Below are 17,531 nucleotides of genomic sequence, written 5' to 3' on the forward strand. Positions count from 1 at the left end.
ATGCCACTAAGGTACCCATCAAATAACAAGTAATTAGGCTTAAGTCCGACATGAGGCAGAAAAAAGGAATTGCCCGAGGCGGTCAGGCACCAGTGCAACCCATCCAGACCGGGATTTGATCAGCAGACCGAAGGCGGGGTGAAGTACGAAAATAAAGGTATGAAATTGCCAAAAGTGCATTGTCTAGACCATTCAATCATTCTCTCGGCACAAAGTAGGAGATGTGCCGGCCAACATATCGCGCAGTCCAGCGATCTGCCTGGGGGTAATATATTCAAGCCAGGATGAACTCGATCAGAAACCCACTCCTCTAAATTTCAGCAGTCTTTTGCAGATAGCAGTTCCAGCATGAGGTCATTCCCCTTAGCAAAAGTCAGTCCTGTCTTCCGCCATTATGCTGTGATGACGTACAGGGAATTTCCTCCTTGTTCTTATTCTTAATTTCCCTTTTTGCCACAGAAAGGGCATATTTGGCCGGTAGGAGTGATGCCATCTTTGCAATACGCGCACTCATCTGCCATTGGGGCCGTTTGTAGAAAGGTAGTTGTCATATATCTTGTTTAGTCGGTTAATTTCAGAGCGATATTGAAGGGGAATGGCACGTCTTCGAACTCTTGACTGAAATACTGCCCTTGGTTGGGCATGAACAATGCAACTGATCGGGAGGTAGCAATGCAGAACCGAGATAAGAACCGAGATTAGCCATCATATGACGGATTTCGGATAAAATATCTTGCGACATGCAAACTGCCCCGCGTTCTCACTGACTTCGCCCATGGATTTTCCATCGTCTCACAGCGCACCCTTCATTCTTGGTGGTCCCGCCACAAAATGACCTCCTTAATCTCTTTCCCTAGTTCTTTTCTCGAAGAAACCTTTATCTCGCCAACTGTCGCCGCAGAGGATGCGCAAAGATTTTTCGAACAGCATGGGATTTTCTATGCTCCAGATCCAGATATTGGGAAGCTTGTGGCAACATTAGGCAGCGAAGCTGTTCACGGGAAAGTTCGTATGGAACGTTTTCCTATACGCGACTCGGTATGTGTAATCATCAATCCCATCTTGTTCTGCGCTCACTTATCATAGCGCCTTCGAGCCATCATCGGGCCATTTACCGAATCATTTTGTTTCACTCTTGGCCCTGATCCTAAATCATTCTATGCGTCGACAATAACAGATAAGGCAGACCACCGCATTATCGTCTACATGTGGGGTAGGGGATCACACTGCGAGTTTTCTGAAGGATCTCACATCGGCGAGCTAAAGGGAGCCCTGGCATCAAATGGTTTAGTCCAGGTCCCATATTCCTGGCTAAAGAAGAGAAACTTGCCAGACAGAACGATTAAATTTGAGGATGGTGGAATGTAAGATGCGCTCCTTATCGTTTCCTCACGATTTACTCACATAATATAGCATGATACTACACCCTCGATTGTGTTTTCAAATACTAGATGGTCACGCGATTGGTTGGGGATGCCAAAAAGACATCACACTGGAGCAGCAGCTATGCTCCGCTCGCAATCTCAGCAAACACTTTCAGGAAGATCCTGACCATTCAACAGAATGAGAGAACACGTTTCAGCCAGAAGCAGTAAACTTTATCTGCCTAGCAAAATTGCGCGTCTGACAGGTCGATGTCAGGAAGAGACAAATTGACAGCATTTGAGCGCGGTTTTCGAGGTGGATGAGCCTGCTGCACACGCCGCGCTTGCAATGCAGCTCGAGTCCGGTTATCGACCATTACGTGACGATCCTCTAAATACAGACTTCCCTGATCTTGCTGGAAATCCTTATACAAATTTTGGCTTCTCTGAATTAGCCGGGCCTTCATAATGCTACTCTTCATGATCTGGTCAAATGAGACCCGAGTTCCAATAGTCCAGCATGACTTCAACTGCCAGACCTGATCATGCAAGGTAATAGTTCGCGGAAGAAATTCTTCGAGCAACGAGAGAACTCTTTTAATCGCTGGTGAGCCATGCGGCTTTAGAAAGACTTATACAACGTGCTGTTACCTATGTCGCTAGATAGATGTCTCTATAATACAATATTCATACTACTTACATTCATTTGGAATGTTTAGCTTGTTTCATTACTGCGGTGTTTCATTATATCTTAGCGGTTGGAGATTCGGCGAGATCCAGTAAAGGACAATATGTCTACCAATGAGACACTCTAGGAAGCGTGATTATAGTCAATTGAAGCGCATGCCTTATGACTAATTGAAGAGAACTGACTGTCTCTTTAAAGTTTGTGATTGTTTTGTTGGTTTAGCCGAGGTACAGTTCCAATGGAAAATCATGGTACATCTGGTAATCTAAATCATTACTCCATTCCAGTACAAAGCATTTGACGAGGGCAATGACAGCCATTGGGCTCAAAGTTGAAAAATCAGGTTCAGAAACTGGTTGTCTCCAGAAGTGCGTTTCATCAAGAGCCGAAACGTCTCCGTCCCACAAGCTTGCCGCAATCTCTGTCACTACACGGACAGCATCCCCTGAGTTTCCCTGTCCTGAAAGAACAGCACTTGATGCCATGTCTGCCATTTCATGCCTGACAAACTGCGAGTCCCATCCTCTGGCGATTAGCGTTTCTGGCCGATTCAATACCGCAAGGCGTAGGGTATTTGCTAGACGATTCCGGTAGAGGTCCATTCTCTGCTTTGAATAAGCAGTGAGAATATCACGTAATCCCCTATGAATAGACCATGATAGGAATGACCACGGTAGGTTATCCAAAGCCTGGTCTAGAACAGCTGATTCTTGATGTCCGATGTATAAGATGACATCAGAAGTACCGTCTTCTTTATTAGGCAAGCGAAGAACGACGGTGCTTTTTGATGATTCGTTTTCCATACTTCTTGGCTTCAGGAATAAGTAGTCCACCTCGTTCACTTTGCCGCCAATCATATTGTAAAGATGTCTCCCGCTGTGCGCGCCGCCAAACCCTTTAGGTGCATATTCTAGTCGCCATGTGCCGGTTGATTTGCGTCCCGGGAAGGCACACTTGAAGCCATTTGGTACCTCAGAATCAATCACACCGGCCAGCATCTGTAAGCACTTGTCGGTCCTTTGTTCGAAGATTGCCGGATACACGTCTTTTGAAGAAACATGTGAATCATGTGCACAAAAAAACACACACGCGCGGTCTCCAATAGGCCATTCTATACGCCATTGCCCACAATATGACGCGTAAGCAGCCCGATGACCAGAAGCACTGCTATAGCGGTATACTTGACGCGCATTTGTTAGGCAGAATAATGCCAAAAGAGTACCGCGTGATATCACGGTGCAAGTCGTCAATCTATGCTTCACGAGAGGACGGAGAGGGATATCGGCCCAGGTCTCACATGGGACGAGGTCGAATTTTTCGTCGGTGATCGTCACAATATGTTCACCTTCTTTCTCTCCAGTGATTGAAACACCTTCCAAGGGTTTCAAACAACGACTATCCTTCCTAGATACCGGATGGACCACTGCTAGCAAAATAGACCATGCGGCTTGCCCCGCTGAACGTGTCAGTGGCAGACGGCTAAGATGAACTCTTTTTTTACCACATATTCCGTTTGAGAGGTCTGCGCTGATAACAGGCCCGACAGGAGGCGGCTTGATAATTCGATACCACGGAACTGTAGGTTGTCGACGCCACCAGCTGCCTAGGTGCCGAATGTCCCTCAGGGAATGGAATGGGTCTGCTTGATCGATGATCGTGCCGAATTGTGTAGCGATGGAACCAAGACCCAAGATTGTGACCGCCAAAGACAGCCATGTAGCGACAGTTGATGAAACATCCATTGTGAGTTAAGTGGGATCGTTAGAATTTGCTGATTGCCACACTTTGAATCGATTTGGACAAAATGTAGGAGCTGCGCTGGGGAAAGGAGATAGGATTCTGGTGGTTTGCTCCAGGCGGATTTTTCGAGAAAGAAATGAGTAGGGGTCTTTAATGTGTCGTGCGAAATAAAAAGGGTAACAGTCAACCTTTTTCTAGGGAAACCTGTGCGCTGACGAAGATTTGTCCTCTTGACGTGAAGGTGTGAGGTAGAAAAGGATGCTATGGCCGCTGATTCGCATCGCGCTCGAAGTAATCCGCATCGGGCGGCTAAACTGAATGGCTCTGTGGCCATCATTGTACCCCTCTTTTGTTACGGCGATACGCTGTGTTTCAATATGAGGCTATGGCTATGATTGGGCATGGAAAACACCCCTTGGGTTTAGTTGCAGCTCGCACGGCACGGCCCCTCCCGTTGCCGAACGTCGGAGTATCCGGTGAGAGCAAGGAGAGTCGGATGCAATCGTAAGACTTAATCTGGAAAGAGGACCAGAAACCCTCTATTCTGTGGCCGTCTCTCCTTGAAATGATAATGCAACAGATTTCACCAAAAACTTGGACACCGGATACGACCAGCGGCAGATTTCAATTGCCATTTCATCAACAGATGGCAAATGAAGATGACTGACTCTGCTTAGCGTCTCGCGGGCCGGTCAGGGGCCACGTTGCGTCGGAAATTTTGCCCATATTATTCTGACTAATTATGAGCGAACCGAGGTGAGACTCAGTAGGCATCATCTCACCGCCCACACGGAAAACCACAAATCTTGCTTCTAGCTCGTCAGCACTTCCGACACACAATTGAGGTCATCTTCTTCCGTTTGTTCTCGCTCCGTGTAACCGCCCGAAACATGGGTAACTGTGTGCCCGAATCAGCGAAACCGCCTGAATTACGGGGTTCCAAAGGTAATGAGTACCCAAGAATATAATGGAAGACTTCCCATGATAACATTTAACGCCTTTCAGTCTGGACCACTCTCATAACAAATACCGCGTATTTGTCTGGTCTGTTGACTCTCGATTACTCTCTTAAGAGAGCTGGTTCAAAATATCCTCTCGTTGTTCTTTACACAGATTCATTCCTGCGGATGGACACAAAGCTCTGGACTCGAGGGGAATAGCGAAACGGCATGTACCATATCTTCTCCCAACGGTCCCGAAAGATTTCACCAACGACATGCGCTTCTACGACTGCTGGAGCAAGCTCACACCATTCTCACTCATTGAATATGATCGCGTTGTGCAGCTTGACAGTGATATGGCGATCCTCCAAAATATGGATGAGTTAATGGACATCACTTTGGATGCGGCAAGCATGAATGGAACGGGTGACCGAGTGTTTGCTGCTAGCCACGCATGTGTCTGCAATCCGCTTAACAAACCTCACTATCCCAGAGACTGGTAAGCTTGATGGCTTTGTCCTAAGCAAGGACCTTTTTACCTACCAGTCGTTTGCCCAATCGCTAATCCAGCGCTTTGTTAAAGGGTTCCGGTTAACTGTGCCTATTCCACTCAGCATAACACTCCAGATATCGCACAAACAGCCGGGCCTCCAGCCACCGTAGGATTAGGGATACCTAATGGTGGCTTGCAGGTGGTGAACCCATCTCAAGCGATTTATGACAAAATCTTAGAACAGCTTGCCTCCTCTACAACATTGCAATATGATTTCGCTGATCAGTCCCTCCTTGGCGATATTTTTTACGGTCGGTGGGTTGCGCTACCGTACGTATACAATGCGCTCAAAACACTCCGATGGAAAGGAATTCATGACACCATATGGCGCGATAAGAGTGTGAAAAATGTACACTATATACTTAGCCCGAAACCGTGGGATGAATTGGCAGATGGACAAGGTCACGATCCCTCCCATGTCTGGTGGATATCATTGAATGCGGAAAGACTAGCAGAGGAACAACAGAGAGGCCTCACAGACGGTTTTTGAGCGAGTTTGACAAACTTCAAATTTTCGCACTACCCTGCCATGAATAGTATATGAACTATTCATGATCAAAGACCACGACAAAACTCAACCTAATAGCCTAATAACTGCCTCGTGTCTTTTCCGTGTTGCCAGAAAAACAGGCGTCATCCCGTAATTATCTACTGAATTTTGCTTCACACGTTCTTGAGCAAGTAGAAGCTTGACGACTGCCTCATGTCCTTTATGTGCTGCGCGCGACAATGGGGTCCGTCCATCAGAATCCCTTGGGTCCGGGTCAACCTCGGCCGTGGCGAGCAAGAGCCTGACGACTGCCTCGTGTCCATTCTCTGCTGCCAAAGAAAGAGGTGTCCTCCCGAGGTAGTTTTTAGCATCTGGATTCACGTGCCCAGAGGCAAGAAGGAGCTTGATCACTCCCTCGCGTCCGAGCTGTGCTGCCAACGCCAGCGGTGTCCAACCCAAATTATCCATCAAGTCTGAATCAACACCCTTTGTGGCAAGCAGTAGCCTGACGATTTCTTCGTGCCCATTTTTTGCCGAGAAAAATAGTGGTGTTTGTCCATTAGAATCTTTAGGGTCCGGATTGACCCGTTTTTCAGCAAGCAGCAGTTTGACCACCGCCTCCCGCCCGTACTTTGCCGCCCATGATATCGGCGTCTGTCCTTGCTCGTCCCTTGAATTTGGATCGACTCCACTAGCCATAAGTAGCAGCTCCACAATTGCGGCATGCCCATTCTGTGCTGCGTAAGATAACGGCGTCCGCCCAAATAATTCCTTGGAGTCAGATTTGACCCCATGCGAGTTGAGTAACAGTTTGGTAACCGCTTCATGTCCGTTTTTCGAAGCGATAATCAATGGCGTGCGGCGCACTAAGTCCTCGCAGTTTGGATTGACACCTTTCGCTGCTAACAGTACCCTGACTGTTGCTTCATGTCCGTTTTCTGCTGCAAGTGCCAGCGGTGTTAGGTTTTTGTCAGATGTGACCCCAACATCAGCACCTTCGTCCAGCAGCTTTTTAACCGCTACTGGACGCCCGAACTTTGCCGCCCAAATCAATGCCGAACTTCCAGAGCGAATATTTTGAAGATAGAGATATGAGTTCAGGGCAGCAAAAAACCGAGTATGTGCTTGGACGAACGAATTGACATCACTTATCAATTCCAAGTTATCGGCAATCAAATGCAACAATTCATTGGGCAATACATGCAAATTCATTTGGAAGTACCAAATCGATAGCTTACAGTGGACGGTGAAAATATCCAAGGGTAATTATATATAGAGTCTCGAAATGAGACAACCCCGTCATGTATAAAGACGAGAAGAGCTGGAGCAAGTGCAATAGTGATAAGCAGGTTGTCTGATGTAAATGGCAAAGGTAGCGCAGTACCGGAAATAGCCAGACCATGAAACGTACCAGCGAGGGCCAAACAAGAAAATCAGATGAGTTGTAGAGGCGTAGATGCTCTTCATTCGTAAACTTCGGTTTTGTTTGAATACAACGCGGTTGCAGCGTTGGAAAAATGTGCTGAGCTGAATCGAGAATAAACCGGCTCTCTTGGCGGGTGAGAAACAGAATGAGGGCCCAAACACTCGTCCGATAGAGCTCGATGTCAAACCATATATCACGTGATAATGCACGTGATCAGGATCTGCTAGGACTAGATCTCACCAACGCGAGTTCATTCGCGCAGCAAGAGAATAGAATTTTCCTCGTAGATACCCAAGCACGATTGATGAGTGCGTTTCATCTGATACATTCACTTCTGTGTGTGAGCGCTCTACAGAATCTTCGCCCCCTTCCCAATCAGTTTCTCTCGCAGCTGAACCCTTAGAAGAGGATTCTTTTTTGAGTCCCGCTTCGGAATTAGTTGTATGTCCGCGTTATTAACTACTTCTCCGTTGCTGGCAAAAGCCTTACTAAGTCTTTTGATACAAGGTAGCCAATCCCAGACCAGACAGTAGTGATGGCAACAATGCATCTGGACGATCCATCAGCACCAGAGTAAGGTAACGTGACAAGGGTACACACACACACACAATTCATTAACGCCCGGCGGCTCAGCCGAAAGGGCAACTATCAGTAATCTACCAGTACATGCATGTTTGGGTATACGCCGTGTCTCCTTGAAGCCCATGCAGTATTTCCTCCCGCATTTGACCTCTCAGCTTTCAATCTCATAGTCGTCCCTGTGGGTTAGTATTTGGTTAGTAGACTGGCTTGAAGGCGCTTCTTCAAGTGTTCAACATCCTATCCTCGGCAGTTGAAGCGCGTCTACCGTCGATCACAAGGTGTAGGGGTTAGTAAGGTAAGGTATTCTATCAGTTTGTCGGCACGCCTAGGTGGCCTCAAGTCGGCCCGTAGCGATCGCGAACCGTATTGAGGCTCGCACTGCTTCCAAATTCGGCTTCCACTTTTGATCGTCGGAGGGTGACTTCCCTCCCAAGAAGAAGGACATATTACTTCGGTGAGTGTGGGTACATTGCAGCATTTCCGTCCGGTGCGCTGTCCACTTCCGACATCGAAACAGAAAGTGGTCTACCGTCTCTCTTGCTTGTCCACATGCACATTGATCTGTTTCGGCGGCATTGATTCGAAAGAGATATCCATTGAGTCTCGCCATGCCGGTGCGGAGCTGAGCCAGCACGCTCGCCTCTTTCCACGATAATCGGTCATACAGCTGTCGCGTGTGTTTTCCTGGGAGTGCGGTATCCACTCGACGGGAGTGTCTCCCTACGTTTTCGGGCAGCTTGCGGCTGGGGATTGCTTGGGTGCGCGCGATCTTGAGAGTCGTTGATTTTATTTTGGGAACTTGTACTTGCGGGATGGCATCTTCTTGTGTCGCGGCTCTCGCCTGCTCTTTCGCCAGACCAAGTAGTTTGTTGTCTTCGCTAGTGGGGATCCACTGGACGCTGATGTGGTTTCCATGTTTCTGCAGTCTTCTCATCAACTTGTAGATTTGACAGACAAATCCCTGGCCCGACTGTTGTCGCGGGTTCGTCAACGTCAGAGCCGCCGCTTTGTTGCTCGTGATCAGTGTGATCCGAAAGTCTTTCAATGATGCCGCAAGTGTCTTCAGTGTATGCACTATGGCGGCCAGCTCCGCAGAAAACGGATTGTGATCTGTCCTCGCACTCAACGTGACAGACAAGGTCTTCAGTCTCACTTTCCGCTGGCGTGGTGGTTGCTTTTTCGATCGCCACTCCAAACCCGACCAGTTCATTCCGCGCTGAACTGCTGAACGCGATCTGCATGGATCCTCTGGGTACAGTTGACCCCTCCGAGATAGGCTCATCATCATCTATTTGCACGCGTGCGTCCCATGGTGCCAGTGTAAACGGGTTGATGGTTTCCAGTGACTCCATGTCGATATTTTTCAGCGCGTCCGCTACTTGATATAGTGGCGAGCGGTGGTATCTCCTGAATTTCCTGATCCGATCTGAGCTCCTGCGGAGAGGATTGGTTTCTGGTAGTGTGTGGAGGTCCGTCCACATCTTCACGGCTCGTCTCCAGAATCGGTGTCGTGCCGTGGCAATGTGTGCCTCGGCCTCCGCCACGCTAGTCGCAACGGTGAGGAACGTGCCCACAATTGCTTGCGCTCCTACCCTTTGCACCCGGTTGATCGGTCCCATGTTTTGATTCTTGAAGGCGTGCATCCAGACATTCGAGGCGTAGTCCACCACTGGGCCAAGAGACATAAAGTAGCTTCGGCAGGCCTACTTGCATAGACCACTACCCCAGTTTTTCACCCAATAAACGAGGCTTCTGGACTTTTGAGGTGGACAAAGCCTCTCACCCTGGGTGTCTCTCAGTTTGCTCCTTAAGCATACATCACGGGCCAAACAACTAGGACGACACCGCGTCAATCAGTTTTAGCTGATCTCAGGCCCTCAGTGCGAGTGAGGTAGTTGGTCCCCGGCTCTGTGTACACCGACACGCGCATCCGTCCTCTCGGGCCATACCGACAGTCTCTTGACAGGCCCCGACCCTGTCGCAGTGGCTGCCATTGTACACCACGCCCCGCGAGAGCTTGAACTCTCGTTTCGCGTTACCTGGGGAGGTCTCCCCCGCCAGGCCGACCGTGTCTTGCAGAAAGCCCTTGTGTACGCTCCGTCCGGCAGTGTACGTCGGCCACTTTCCACTAACCAAGCTTGTCCCCCGATGTCTGAGCAGGATCGATGGTTTGCCCGTGGCAACGCCTTAACGAGGTCCATCGTTTGCCACCAGCCAAATACCAACCCCTTCCAGAACGCCCGTTTATCTCCCAGGAGGTTGCCCGTGTCTCGGTGTTGTCCGTGTCAAGAAGAGGAGCCGCGTCAAAGGTTGCCCGTGGCCAGGCCTTAACGAGGTCTTTCGAGGCGGTCTCTCCGAGCCTTAACGAATTCGAGTCTTAACGAGGTCTCCTGGGCCTTGAACGAGGTCTGTTCGAGATCAGCTTGACTGCCTGTGTCACCGGTTCACTACTGCCTCGCCGCATCTCGCACGATGCGATCCCAGACCGTATGCAAGCTCAGGGGTGTCCTGTCTTCTTTCTAGGGCGACACCACTTCCACTGGTAAAGCAAGACCAGCTTCGGGGCCCGAGTGCGAGTCGGGTAAAAAGAAGTCGGATGGTTTTCGTATCCCGTTGTCCCCTGATTTTGGTGTGGTTGTGCGGTCGCTTCCCGAACCGGGCCGAACCGCACAACCACGGCGGATTCAATTTGGTCTCCTCCACGAGGATTAACACCGGACACCACGAGAAGGTATGAATCCATTGTCCCAGCAGCCTGGCTAGGACTGCTGCCCAGTGCGAGCTCACTGGGGGCCTGACAAGGGTACAGTACTTCCGGAAAACGGTGTCACCGCCTACACTCTCCGATTGTTTCTCGAACCCTAATGCCAAGAAAGACTAAACTACTTTAGAAATAATTAAAATAATGTCCCCTGTCCAGGCTATGTACTGTAAATTACCGGATAGTTGTAATTGCCTAGCCTGCGTTTATTCCCTGTCATAGCTAGACAGCTGCCACCTCCGTGTTCTGCGGCACAAGCCACTTGGGCCGTGTGGATGACGACCTAAAAGCTGAAATAAGATATATTTTTTACCCGCTCTATACGGCGTGTCATTCGGAACCAGCCTACTGGAATCCACAGCTCGTGTCCTAGAACTTCTCGGGGTTCGATTATCCCTTGAATTCGAGCTATATAAGCATTGTGCCTTTAGGGACCGCAGTGCTTGTACAGTACTACAAGGACTTCGGAAACAAAGCACTTTCAAGTGCATACGGCACTACTCATTTGCCGCCAAAAGTGATCCCGCTGATAGCCCCGTGGCTAACGCCAATCTGAAGGCCGGAGGTCTGGCTTCCAAGGTCACTTGCGCGGAATAGCCCTGTTTCTCTCCGGATTTCTCTCCGGACGCTCTCGACGCCGGATCCTCTTGCAACTTCGCAATAATTTCGTCCAGTAGCTTCCGGGACCATGTTAATGCAATTTGTTCCTCCTGAAGCTGTCTCACCATGTCTACCTCACGGCGAGCGTCATCGAGGGTATTGAGCGTTTTCAGCGTCTCTGTCACTTGTGCCAGTTGGGTATCCGTTGTTTGGACAGCAAACGTGATCTCTCGCTGCTTTTCAGCGATGATATATTTGATTTCTCCGGTCATGCGAGTATCTCGAATCGAGCTATACCTGTACCTATGTCATTAGGTGCTTTACCTGCCACGAAAGGACGGACCCACTACGTATAATGTGGCTATGCCGACCACTGAGTTGATTGCGATCTGGCAGGTTTGTAGGTGGCCCTGCATAGACTTGATCGGACCTTGTTTCATAAAGCCCATTTTGGCACGGTCTTGCCATGAGAACCCTCCATCAGGAGAGTGTCTGGTCCAACGCTGTAGGTCGAGCCTGAATCGGTCGCATGAAGCTGTGCAGAACCGGACTGTTGATTCGACCTCATCCGTAACGTTGCTGCCGAGATACTCCCACTCTCTGGGGTCGATGGCCTGAAGAGAAGAAACCGCCAGACTGACTCGGTGAAGGTGATCTTCCAACGCTCGGATGGCCTCGGGCGCATCCTTGATGCTTTGCACGTCATTTATTAGGAGCCGTATCCCATGCAAAGCCGGGGCAGTGATGCCAACGATGCTGGCCGTGACGCTAAGTGGCTCGATCATTTTGTAGATACAGATGATAGCTGCAGTTGAGAAGGAAACTAGCTATCAAAGCGGGAGGTCCGCCCCTGTGCAGCTTGTGACGGTTAAGCCAACTGACAGTGAGGCTGAGAGCACTCACCCCGCATGTGTGGGACACATCAAGCCACCTGACAAGAAATCTAATTTTTGCCCCTCCTGTAGCGAAGATTCCTTAGTTTCCGCCCATAGGCCCAATACAAACTACCTATGGAACTCATTCTGCTTCGATCATGGCAACGACAACGTATACACACGGGCGTCAACAATGGTCCTTAGATCTCTTATATCTCCCTCCTGGAACGTCTGGGAATGTTGTATTTAGGCCAGGTTCAAACTTGGCTAAATTAATAATCGCTTTCTCATTCTGTTGCACCACCGGCATTGGATGTGGTGGCCAGAGGCAGGGACCGGTCTGGTTCGGTGCGGGCCGACGATTTCGCCGACGCCAGAGCAAGCAGTTGGGACTCTGGAAAAAAGTCTCCAAAGGTTGGTACCCCTATCAACTAGGATGGGAACGATGACACAAAAGTGCTCACCATCCTATCAGTGTCGGATGCTCCTAGTTGTGTATCGCTGAAAATAAAGAACTATATTGGCAAACACCCACTATCGAATATCCACTTACCATGTAGCGAGTGGGATGCCACGTGATAGCGGGGCTGGGAAGGACTGACACGCTGGCCCTTAGGCGACACATAAAGTGCCCGGTTCTCTTTAACCCAGCGAAACCTCATGTTGCTGGGATCATGGCCTCTGCGATATCATTTAGCGATTCCAATTTGGGACTACAAATAGGAGTTAATAATGCTCCGATCACCGCCGACTTTCATCTGCCGCCAAGTAAGCTACGACCGATCTCATGCAGAGTAGATGGTTCTAACTGTTTTTCGGACCTCGATGAAAAGTTACCCATCGCTTACGGGGCTGCGTTCGATTCATACGCGGATCAACATGAAGATGAATGTCTTCCAGGCACGAGGATCGATATCCTCCGTCAAATCAGAGAGTGGGCATTCTCGCCACAAGGAAGATGCATCTTTTGGTTAAATGGAATGGCTGGGACGGGGAAATCCACTATCTCTCGAACAGTGGCAAAATCCTTCAGCCAAACTGAGTCACTAGGGGCGAGCTTCTTTTTTCAGAGGGGTGAAGCGGATCGAGGCAACGCTACCAAGCTTTTTCCGACAATCGCAAGGCAATTAGCGACTAGCATCCCCCAACTGCTCCCTTATGTCCAGCAAGCAGTCCATAACGACCCAGGCATTGCGGCGAAGGCAATGAAGGAGCAGTTTGATAAACTACTTCTTCGGCCACTCCTAAGCGTAAAGTCATCTGATCTCCCGGTCCGTACCTTGCTGATAGTGATTGACGCATTAGACGAATGCGAGGGAGATAAGGATATGCGCCTGATACTTCAAGTTCTACCGCAGCTCCGGAAGTCAAATGCTGTGCGTCTACGAGTCCTTTTGACTAGCAGGCCCGAGTTGCCTATTCGCCTGGGTTTCTCGGAGATTGCGGTCCATGATCATGATGATTTCATTCTCCATGAGATCCCCGAAGAAGTGATTATGCACGACATATCACTATTTTTGAATCACCGGCTTTCAAAGATCAGGACAGAACGTCTTCTTCCTATGGACTGGCCTGGAAACACAGATCTTCAACGTCTCGTGACATTGTCCGTTCCGCTATTTATTTTCGCAGCTACTATATGCCGCATATTTGACGACCCTCTTTGGGACCCAGTGGAAATTCTCCCTGACATCCTTACACATCAAAATGATGAATCAAAACTGGATGGAACGTACCTTCCCGTGCTTAATCGACTCCTCTATGGACAAAATGAGAAACAGAAGAAGCAATTGGTTCAGGAATTTCAGCAAGTGGTCGGTGCAATCGTGACACTTGAGAGCCCGCTCTCAATTATCTCACTTTCCAAACTTCTGGGCCTCTCCAACAGGATTGTTCATCTTCGACTAAGCCCCCTACACTCGGTTCTACATGTGCCAAATGATGAGACTCTGCCGGTGCGGCTCTTTCACCTGTCATTTCGGGATTTTCTCCTTGATCCGGAAACCCGCGCAAAAACTCCCTTTTGGGTAGATGAGAAAGAGATACACTACAAGTTGACTAAACAGTGCTTTCTTGTGTGCCAAAGTCTACGAAAGAATATATGTGGACTGCCAAGTTGTGGAACTCAACGTGCAGAGATCGACCGCCAGACTATCGGTAACTGTCTTCCTCCAGAATTGCAATACGCCTGTCGATATTGGGCACATCATCTGGTGCAATGCACAGATCAGAATGTTATAATGCACAACGCTCATACATTTCTTCAAAAGAATTTCCTGCACTGGGTAGAAGCAATGAGCCTACTAGGTCTTGTATCGGAAGTGGTGGCGATTCTTAATCTCCTCCAGGCGGATATATCAGTAAGTTCTGGCGAAAAGTCATATATGATTCGCGCTAATAGATATAGAGCGACCATCATTCCGCAATGTCTAATTTTGTGCACGATGCAAAGCGCTTTATTCTTAAAAATCGGCAGATCGCTGATTATGCGCCTCTCCAGCTTTATTGCTCAGGGCTGGTATTTGCACCCAGAACGGCAATAATTCGTAGAGAGTTCAAAACAGAGCTTCCTCCTTGGATATGCCAGTTACCACAAGTTGACGAAAGATGGAGCGCAGAATTGCAAACTCTCGAGGGTCATTCACATTCGGTTCAGTCGGTGGCCTTCTCGCCCGACGGCCGGATGCTGGCGTCTGGCTCTGACGATGAGACAGTGCGGCTCTGGGACGCCGCGACGGGTGCCCTGCACCAGACTCTCGAGGGCCATTCACGTCCGGTTAACTCGGTGGCCTTCTCGCCCGACGGTCGGATGCTGGCGTCCGGCTCCAATGATCGCACAGTGCGGCTCTGGGACGCCGCGACGGGTGCCCTGCACCAGACACTCGAGGGCCATTCACGTCCGGTTAACTCGGTGGCCTTCTCGCCCGACGGTCGGATGCTGGCGTCCGGCTCTTACGATCGCACAGTGCGGCTCTGGGACGCCGCGACGGGTGCCCTGCACCAGACTCTCGAGGGCCATTCACGTCCGGTTAACTCGGTGGCCTTCTCGCCCGACGGTCGGATGCTGGCGTCTGGCTCCAATGATCACACAGTGCGGCTCTGGGACGCTGCGACGGGTGCCCTGCACCAGACTCTCGAGGGCCATTCACGTCCGGTTAACTCGGTGGCCTTCTCGCCCAACGGTCGGATGCTGGCGTCCGGCTCCAATGATGACACAGTGCGGCTCTGGGACGCCGCAACGGGTGCCCTGTACCCGGGTGCCCTGTACCAGACTCTCGAGGGCCATTTAGATATCATTAACTCAGTGGCCTTCTCGCCCGACGGTCGGATGCTGGCGTCCGGCTCCAATGATCGCACAGTGCGGCTATGGGACGCCGCGACGGGTGCCCTGTACCAGACTCTCGAGGGCCATTTAGATATAGTTAAATCGGTGGCCTTCTCGCCCGACGGTCGGATGCTGGCGTCCGGCTCTTACGATCGCACAGTGCGGCTCTGGGACGCTGCGACGGGTGCCCTGCACCAGACTCTCGAGGGCCATTCACGTCCGGTTAACTCGGTGGCCTTCTCGCCCGACGGTCGGATGCTGGCGTCCGGCTCCAATGATCGCACAGTGCGGCTCTGGGACGCCGCAACGGGTGCCCTGCATCAGACTCTCGAGGGCCATTTAGATATAGTTAAGTCGGTGGCCTTCTCGCCCGACGGTCGGATGCTGGCGTCCGGCTCTTACGATCGCACAGTGCGGCTCTGGGATGCTGCGACGGGTGCCCTGCACCAGACTCTCGAGGGCCATTCACGTCCGGTTAACTCGGTGGCCTTCTCGCCGGACGGTCAGATGCTGGCGTCCGGCTCCAATGATCACACAGTGCGGCTCTGGGACGCTGCGACGGGTGCCCTGCACCAGACTCTCGAGGGCCATTCACGTCCGGTTAACTCGGTGGCCTTCTCGCCCAACGGTCGGATGCTAGCGTCCGGCTCCAATGATGACACAGTGCGGCTCTGGGACGCCGCGACGGGTGCCCTGCACCAGACTCTCGAGGGCCATTCACCTTTCGTTAACTCGGTGGCCTTCTCGCCCGACGGTCGGATGCTGGCGTCCGGCTCCTATGATCGCACAGTGCGGCTCTGGGACGCCGCGACGGGTGCCCTACACAAGATTCTCGAGGGCCATTCACTTTTCGTTAACTCGGTGGCCTTCTCGCCCGACGGTCGGATGCTGGCGTCCGGCTCCTATGATCGCACAGTGCGGCTCTGGGACACCGCGACGGGTACCCTGCACCAGACTCTCGAGGGCCATATAGATTTCGTTAACTCGGTGGCCTTCTTGCGCGACGGGCGGATGCTGGCGTCCGGCTCCAATGATCGCACAGTACGGCTCTGGGACGCCGCGACGGGTGCCCTGCACCAGACTCTCGAGGGCCATTCACGTTTTTCGGTTAACTCGGTGGCCTTCTCGCCCGACGGTCGGATGCTGGCGTCCGGCTCCAATGATTGTACAGTGCGGATCTGGGACGCCGCAACGGGTGCCCTGCACCAGACTCTCGAGGGCCATTTAGATGATGTTAACTCGGTGGCCTTCTCGCCCGACGGTCGGATGCTGGCGTCCGGCTCCTATGATCACACAGTGCGGCTCTGGGACGCCGCGACGGGTGCCCTGCACCAGACTCTCGAGGGTCATTCACATTCGGTTCAGTCGGTGGCCTTCTCGCCGGACGGTCGGATGCTGGCGTCCGGCTCCGATGATCGCACAGTGCAGATCTGGGACGCCGCGACGGGTGCCCTGCACCAGACTCTCGAGGACCATTCACGTTTTTCGGTTAGATCGGTAGCCTTCTCACCCGACGGTCGGATGCTGGCGTCCGGCTCCTATGATCGCACAGTGCGGCTCTGGGACGCCGCGACGGGTGCCCTGCACCAGACTCTCGAGGGCCATTTGAATATCATTAACTCAGTGGCCTTCTCGCCCGACGGTCGGATGCTGGTGTCCGGCTCCAATGATCACACAGTGCGGCTCTGGGACGCCGCGACGGGTACCCTGCACCAGACTCTCGAGGGCCATTTAGATGATGTTAACTCGGTGGCCTTCTCGCCGGACGGTCGGATGCTGGCGTCCGGCTCCAATGATTACACAGTGCGGCTCTGGGACGCCGCGACGGGCTCCCTGCATCAAATTTGGAGTGTTGAAGGAATTGCCACCCTCCTTGAATTTTCTCCAGATTGTTCATATCTAAGGACTAACTTGGGTCTCCTCGAGACTCAGTCTAGGTGTGATACTGGTTCATCTCATGTGAATCTGGAGATCTTTATCGAGCAGGGGCAGTGGATAACATTGAACAATGAAAGGGTACTATGGCTTCCTCCTGAGTCTCGGCCTACGTGCTCGGCGATCCACGGTAGTGTACTTGCCATAGGACACGGGTCAGGGCGAATTTCCTTCATAGGATTCCATTCCTTTCTCTATTTCCTAATATCTTTGTAAATGGAGGGCCTGCAGGAAAGTGACAATCTATACGG

The 17,531-nt window shown here is 51.1% G+C and overlaps 8 protein-coding genes across 8 annotated transcripts; 4 read left to right on the top strand and 4 right to left on the bottom strand.

The window, feature by feature from the left end:
- Window positions 1-831: 831 nt before the first annotated feature.
- N7509_003919 (uncharacterized protein) lies at window positions 832-1,368 on the top strand (the record flags this gene model as incomplete). The annotated part of the gene is made up of 2 exons (XM_056628556.1): window positions 832-1,038; window positions 1,087-1,368. 2 exons carry the CDS (start codon window positions 832-834, stop codon window positions 1,366-1,368), a joined length of 489 nt encoding a protein of 162 aa, XP_056491290.1.
- A 902-nt stretch (window positions 1,369-2,270) lies between these two features.
- N7509_003920 (uncharacterized protein) lies at window positions 2,271-3,794 on the bottom strand (the record flags this gene model as incomplete). The annotated part of the gene is made up of 1 exon (XM_056628557.1): window positions 2,271-3,794. One exon carries the CDS (start codon window positions 3,792-3,794, stop codon window positions 2,271-2,273), a length of 1,524 nt encoding a protein of 507 aa, XP_056491291.1.
- Window positions 3,795-4,608: 814 nt separating this feature from the next.
- On the top strand, window positions 4,609-4,952 carry N7509_003921 (glycosyl transferase family protein; the record flags this gene model as incomplete). The annotated part of the gene is made up of 2 exons (XM_056628558.1): window positions 4,609-4,737; window positions 4,798-4,952. The coding sequence occupies exons 1-2, from the start codon at window positions 4,683-4,685 to the stop codon at window positions 4,950-4,952; spliced, it is 210 nt and encodes a 69-aa protein (XP_056491292.1). The 5' UTR covers window positions 4,609-4,682.
- Window positions 4,953-5,008: 56 nt separating this feature from the next.
- Window positions 5,009-5,776, top strand: N7509_003922 (uncharacterized protein; the record flags this gene model as incomplete). Its single annotated transcript, XM_056628559.1, has 2 exons — window positions 5,009-5,232; window positions 5,317-5,776. 2 exons carry the CDS (start codon window positions 5,009-5,011, stop codon window positions 5,774-5,776), a joined length of 684 nt encoding a protein of 227 aa, XP_056491293.1.
- An 84-nt stretch (window positions 5,777-5,860) lies between these two features.
- N7509_003923 (ankyrin repeat domain-containing protein) lies at window positions 5,861-6,988 on the bottom strand (the record flags this gene model as incomplete). The annotated part of the gene is made up of 1 exon (XM_056628560.1): window positions 5,861-6,988. One exon carries the CDS (start codon window positions 6,986-6,988, stop codon window positions 5,861-5,863), a length of 1,128 nt encoding a protein of 375 aa, XP_056491294.1.
- Window positions 6,989-11,042: 4,054 nt separating this feature from the next.
- Window positions 11,043-11,930, bottom strand: N7509_003924 (uncharacterized protein; the record flags this gene model as incomplete). Its single annotated transcript, XM_056628561.1, has 2 exons — window positions 11,043-11,378; window positions 11,493-11,930. The coding sequence occupies 2 exons, from the start codon at window positions 11,928-11,930 to the stop codon at window positions 11,043-11,045; spliced, it is 774 nt and encodes a 257-aa protein (XP_056491295.1).
- A 377-nt stretch (window positions 11,931-12,307) lies between these two features.
- On the bottom strand, window positions 12,308-12,682 carry N7509_003925 (uncharacterized protein; the record flags this gene model as incomplete). Its single annotated transcript, XM_056628562.1, has 2 exons — window positions 12,308-12,414; window positions 12,574-12,682. 2 exons carry the CDS (start codon window positions 12,680-12,682, stop codon window positions 12,308-12,310), a joined length of 216 nt encoding a protein of 71 aa, XP_056491296.1.
- A 70-nt stretch (window positions 12,683-12,752) lies between these two features.
- On the top strand, window positions 12,753-17,496 carry N7509_003926 (uncharacterized protein; the record flags this gene model as incomplete). The annotated part of the gene is made up of 3 exons (XM_056628563.1): window positions 12,753-12,788; window positions 12,854-14,380; window positions 14,428-17,496. 3 exons carry the CDS (start codon window positions 12,753-12,755, stop codon window positions 17,494-17,496), a joined length of 4,632 nt encoding a protein of 1,543 aa, XP_056491297.1.
- Between the last annotated feature and the right edge of the window lie 35 nt (window positions 17,497-17,531).

Source organism: Penicillium cosmopolitanum (assembly GCF_028827165.1).
Source record: "Penicillium cosmopolitanum strain IBT 29677 chromosome Unknown utg000005l:1.0-4006212.0:1.0-4009387.0, whole genome shotgun sequence".
In the NCBI taxonomy this organism is placed as follows: Eukaryota; Fungi; Ascomycota; class Eurotiomycetes; order Eurotiales; family Aspergillaceae; genus Penicillium; species Penicillium cosmopolitanum.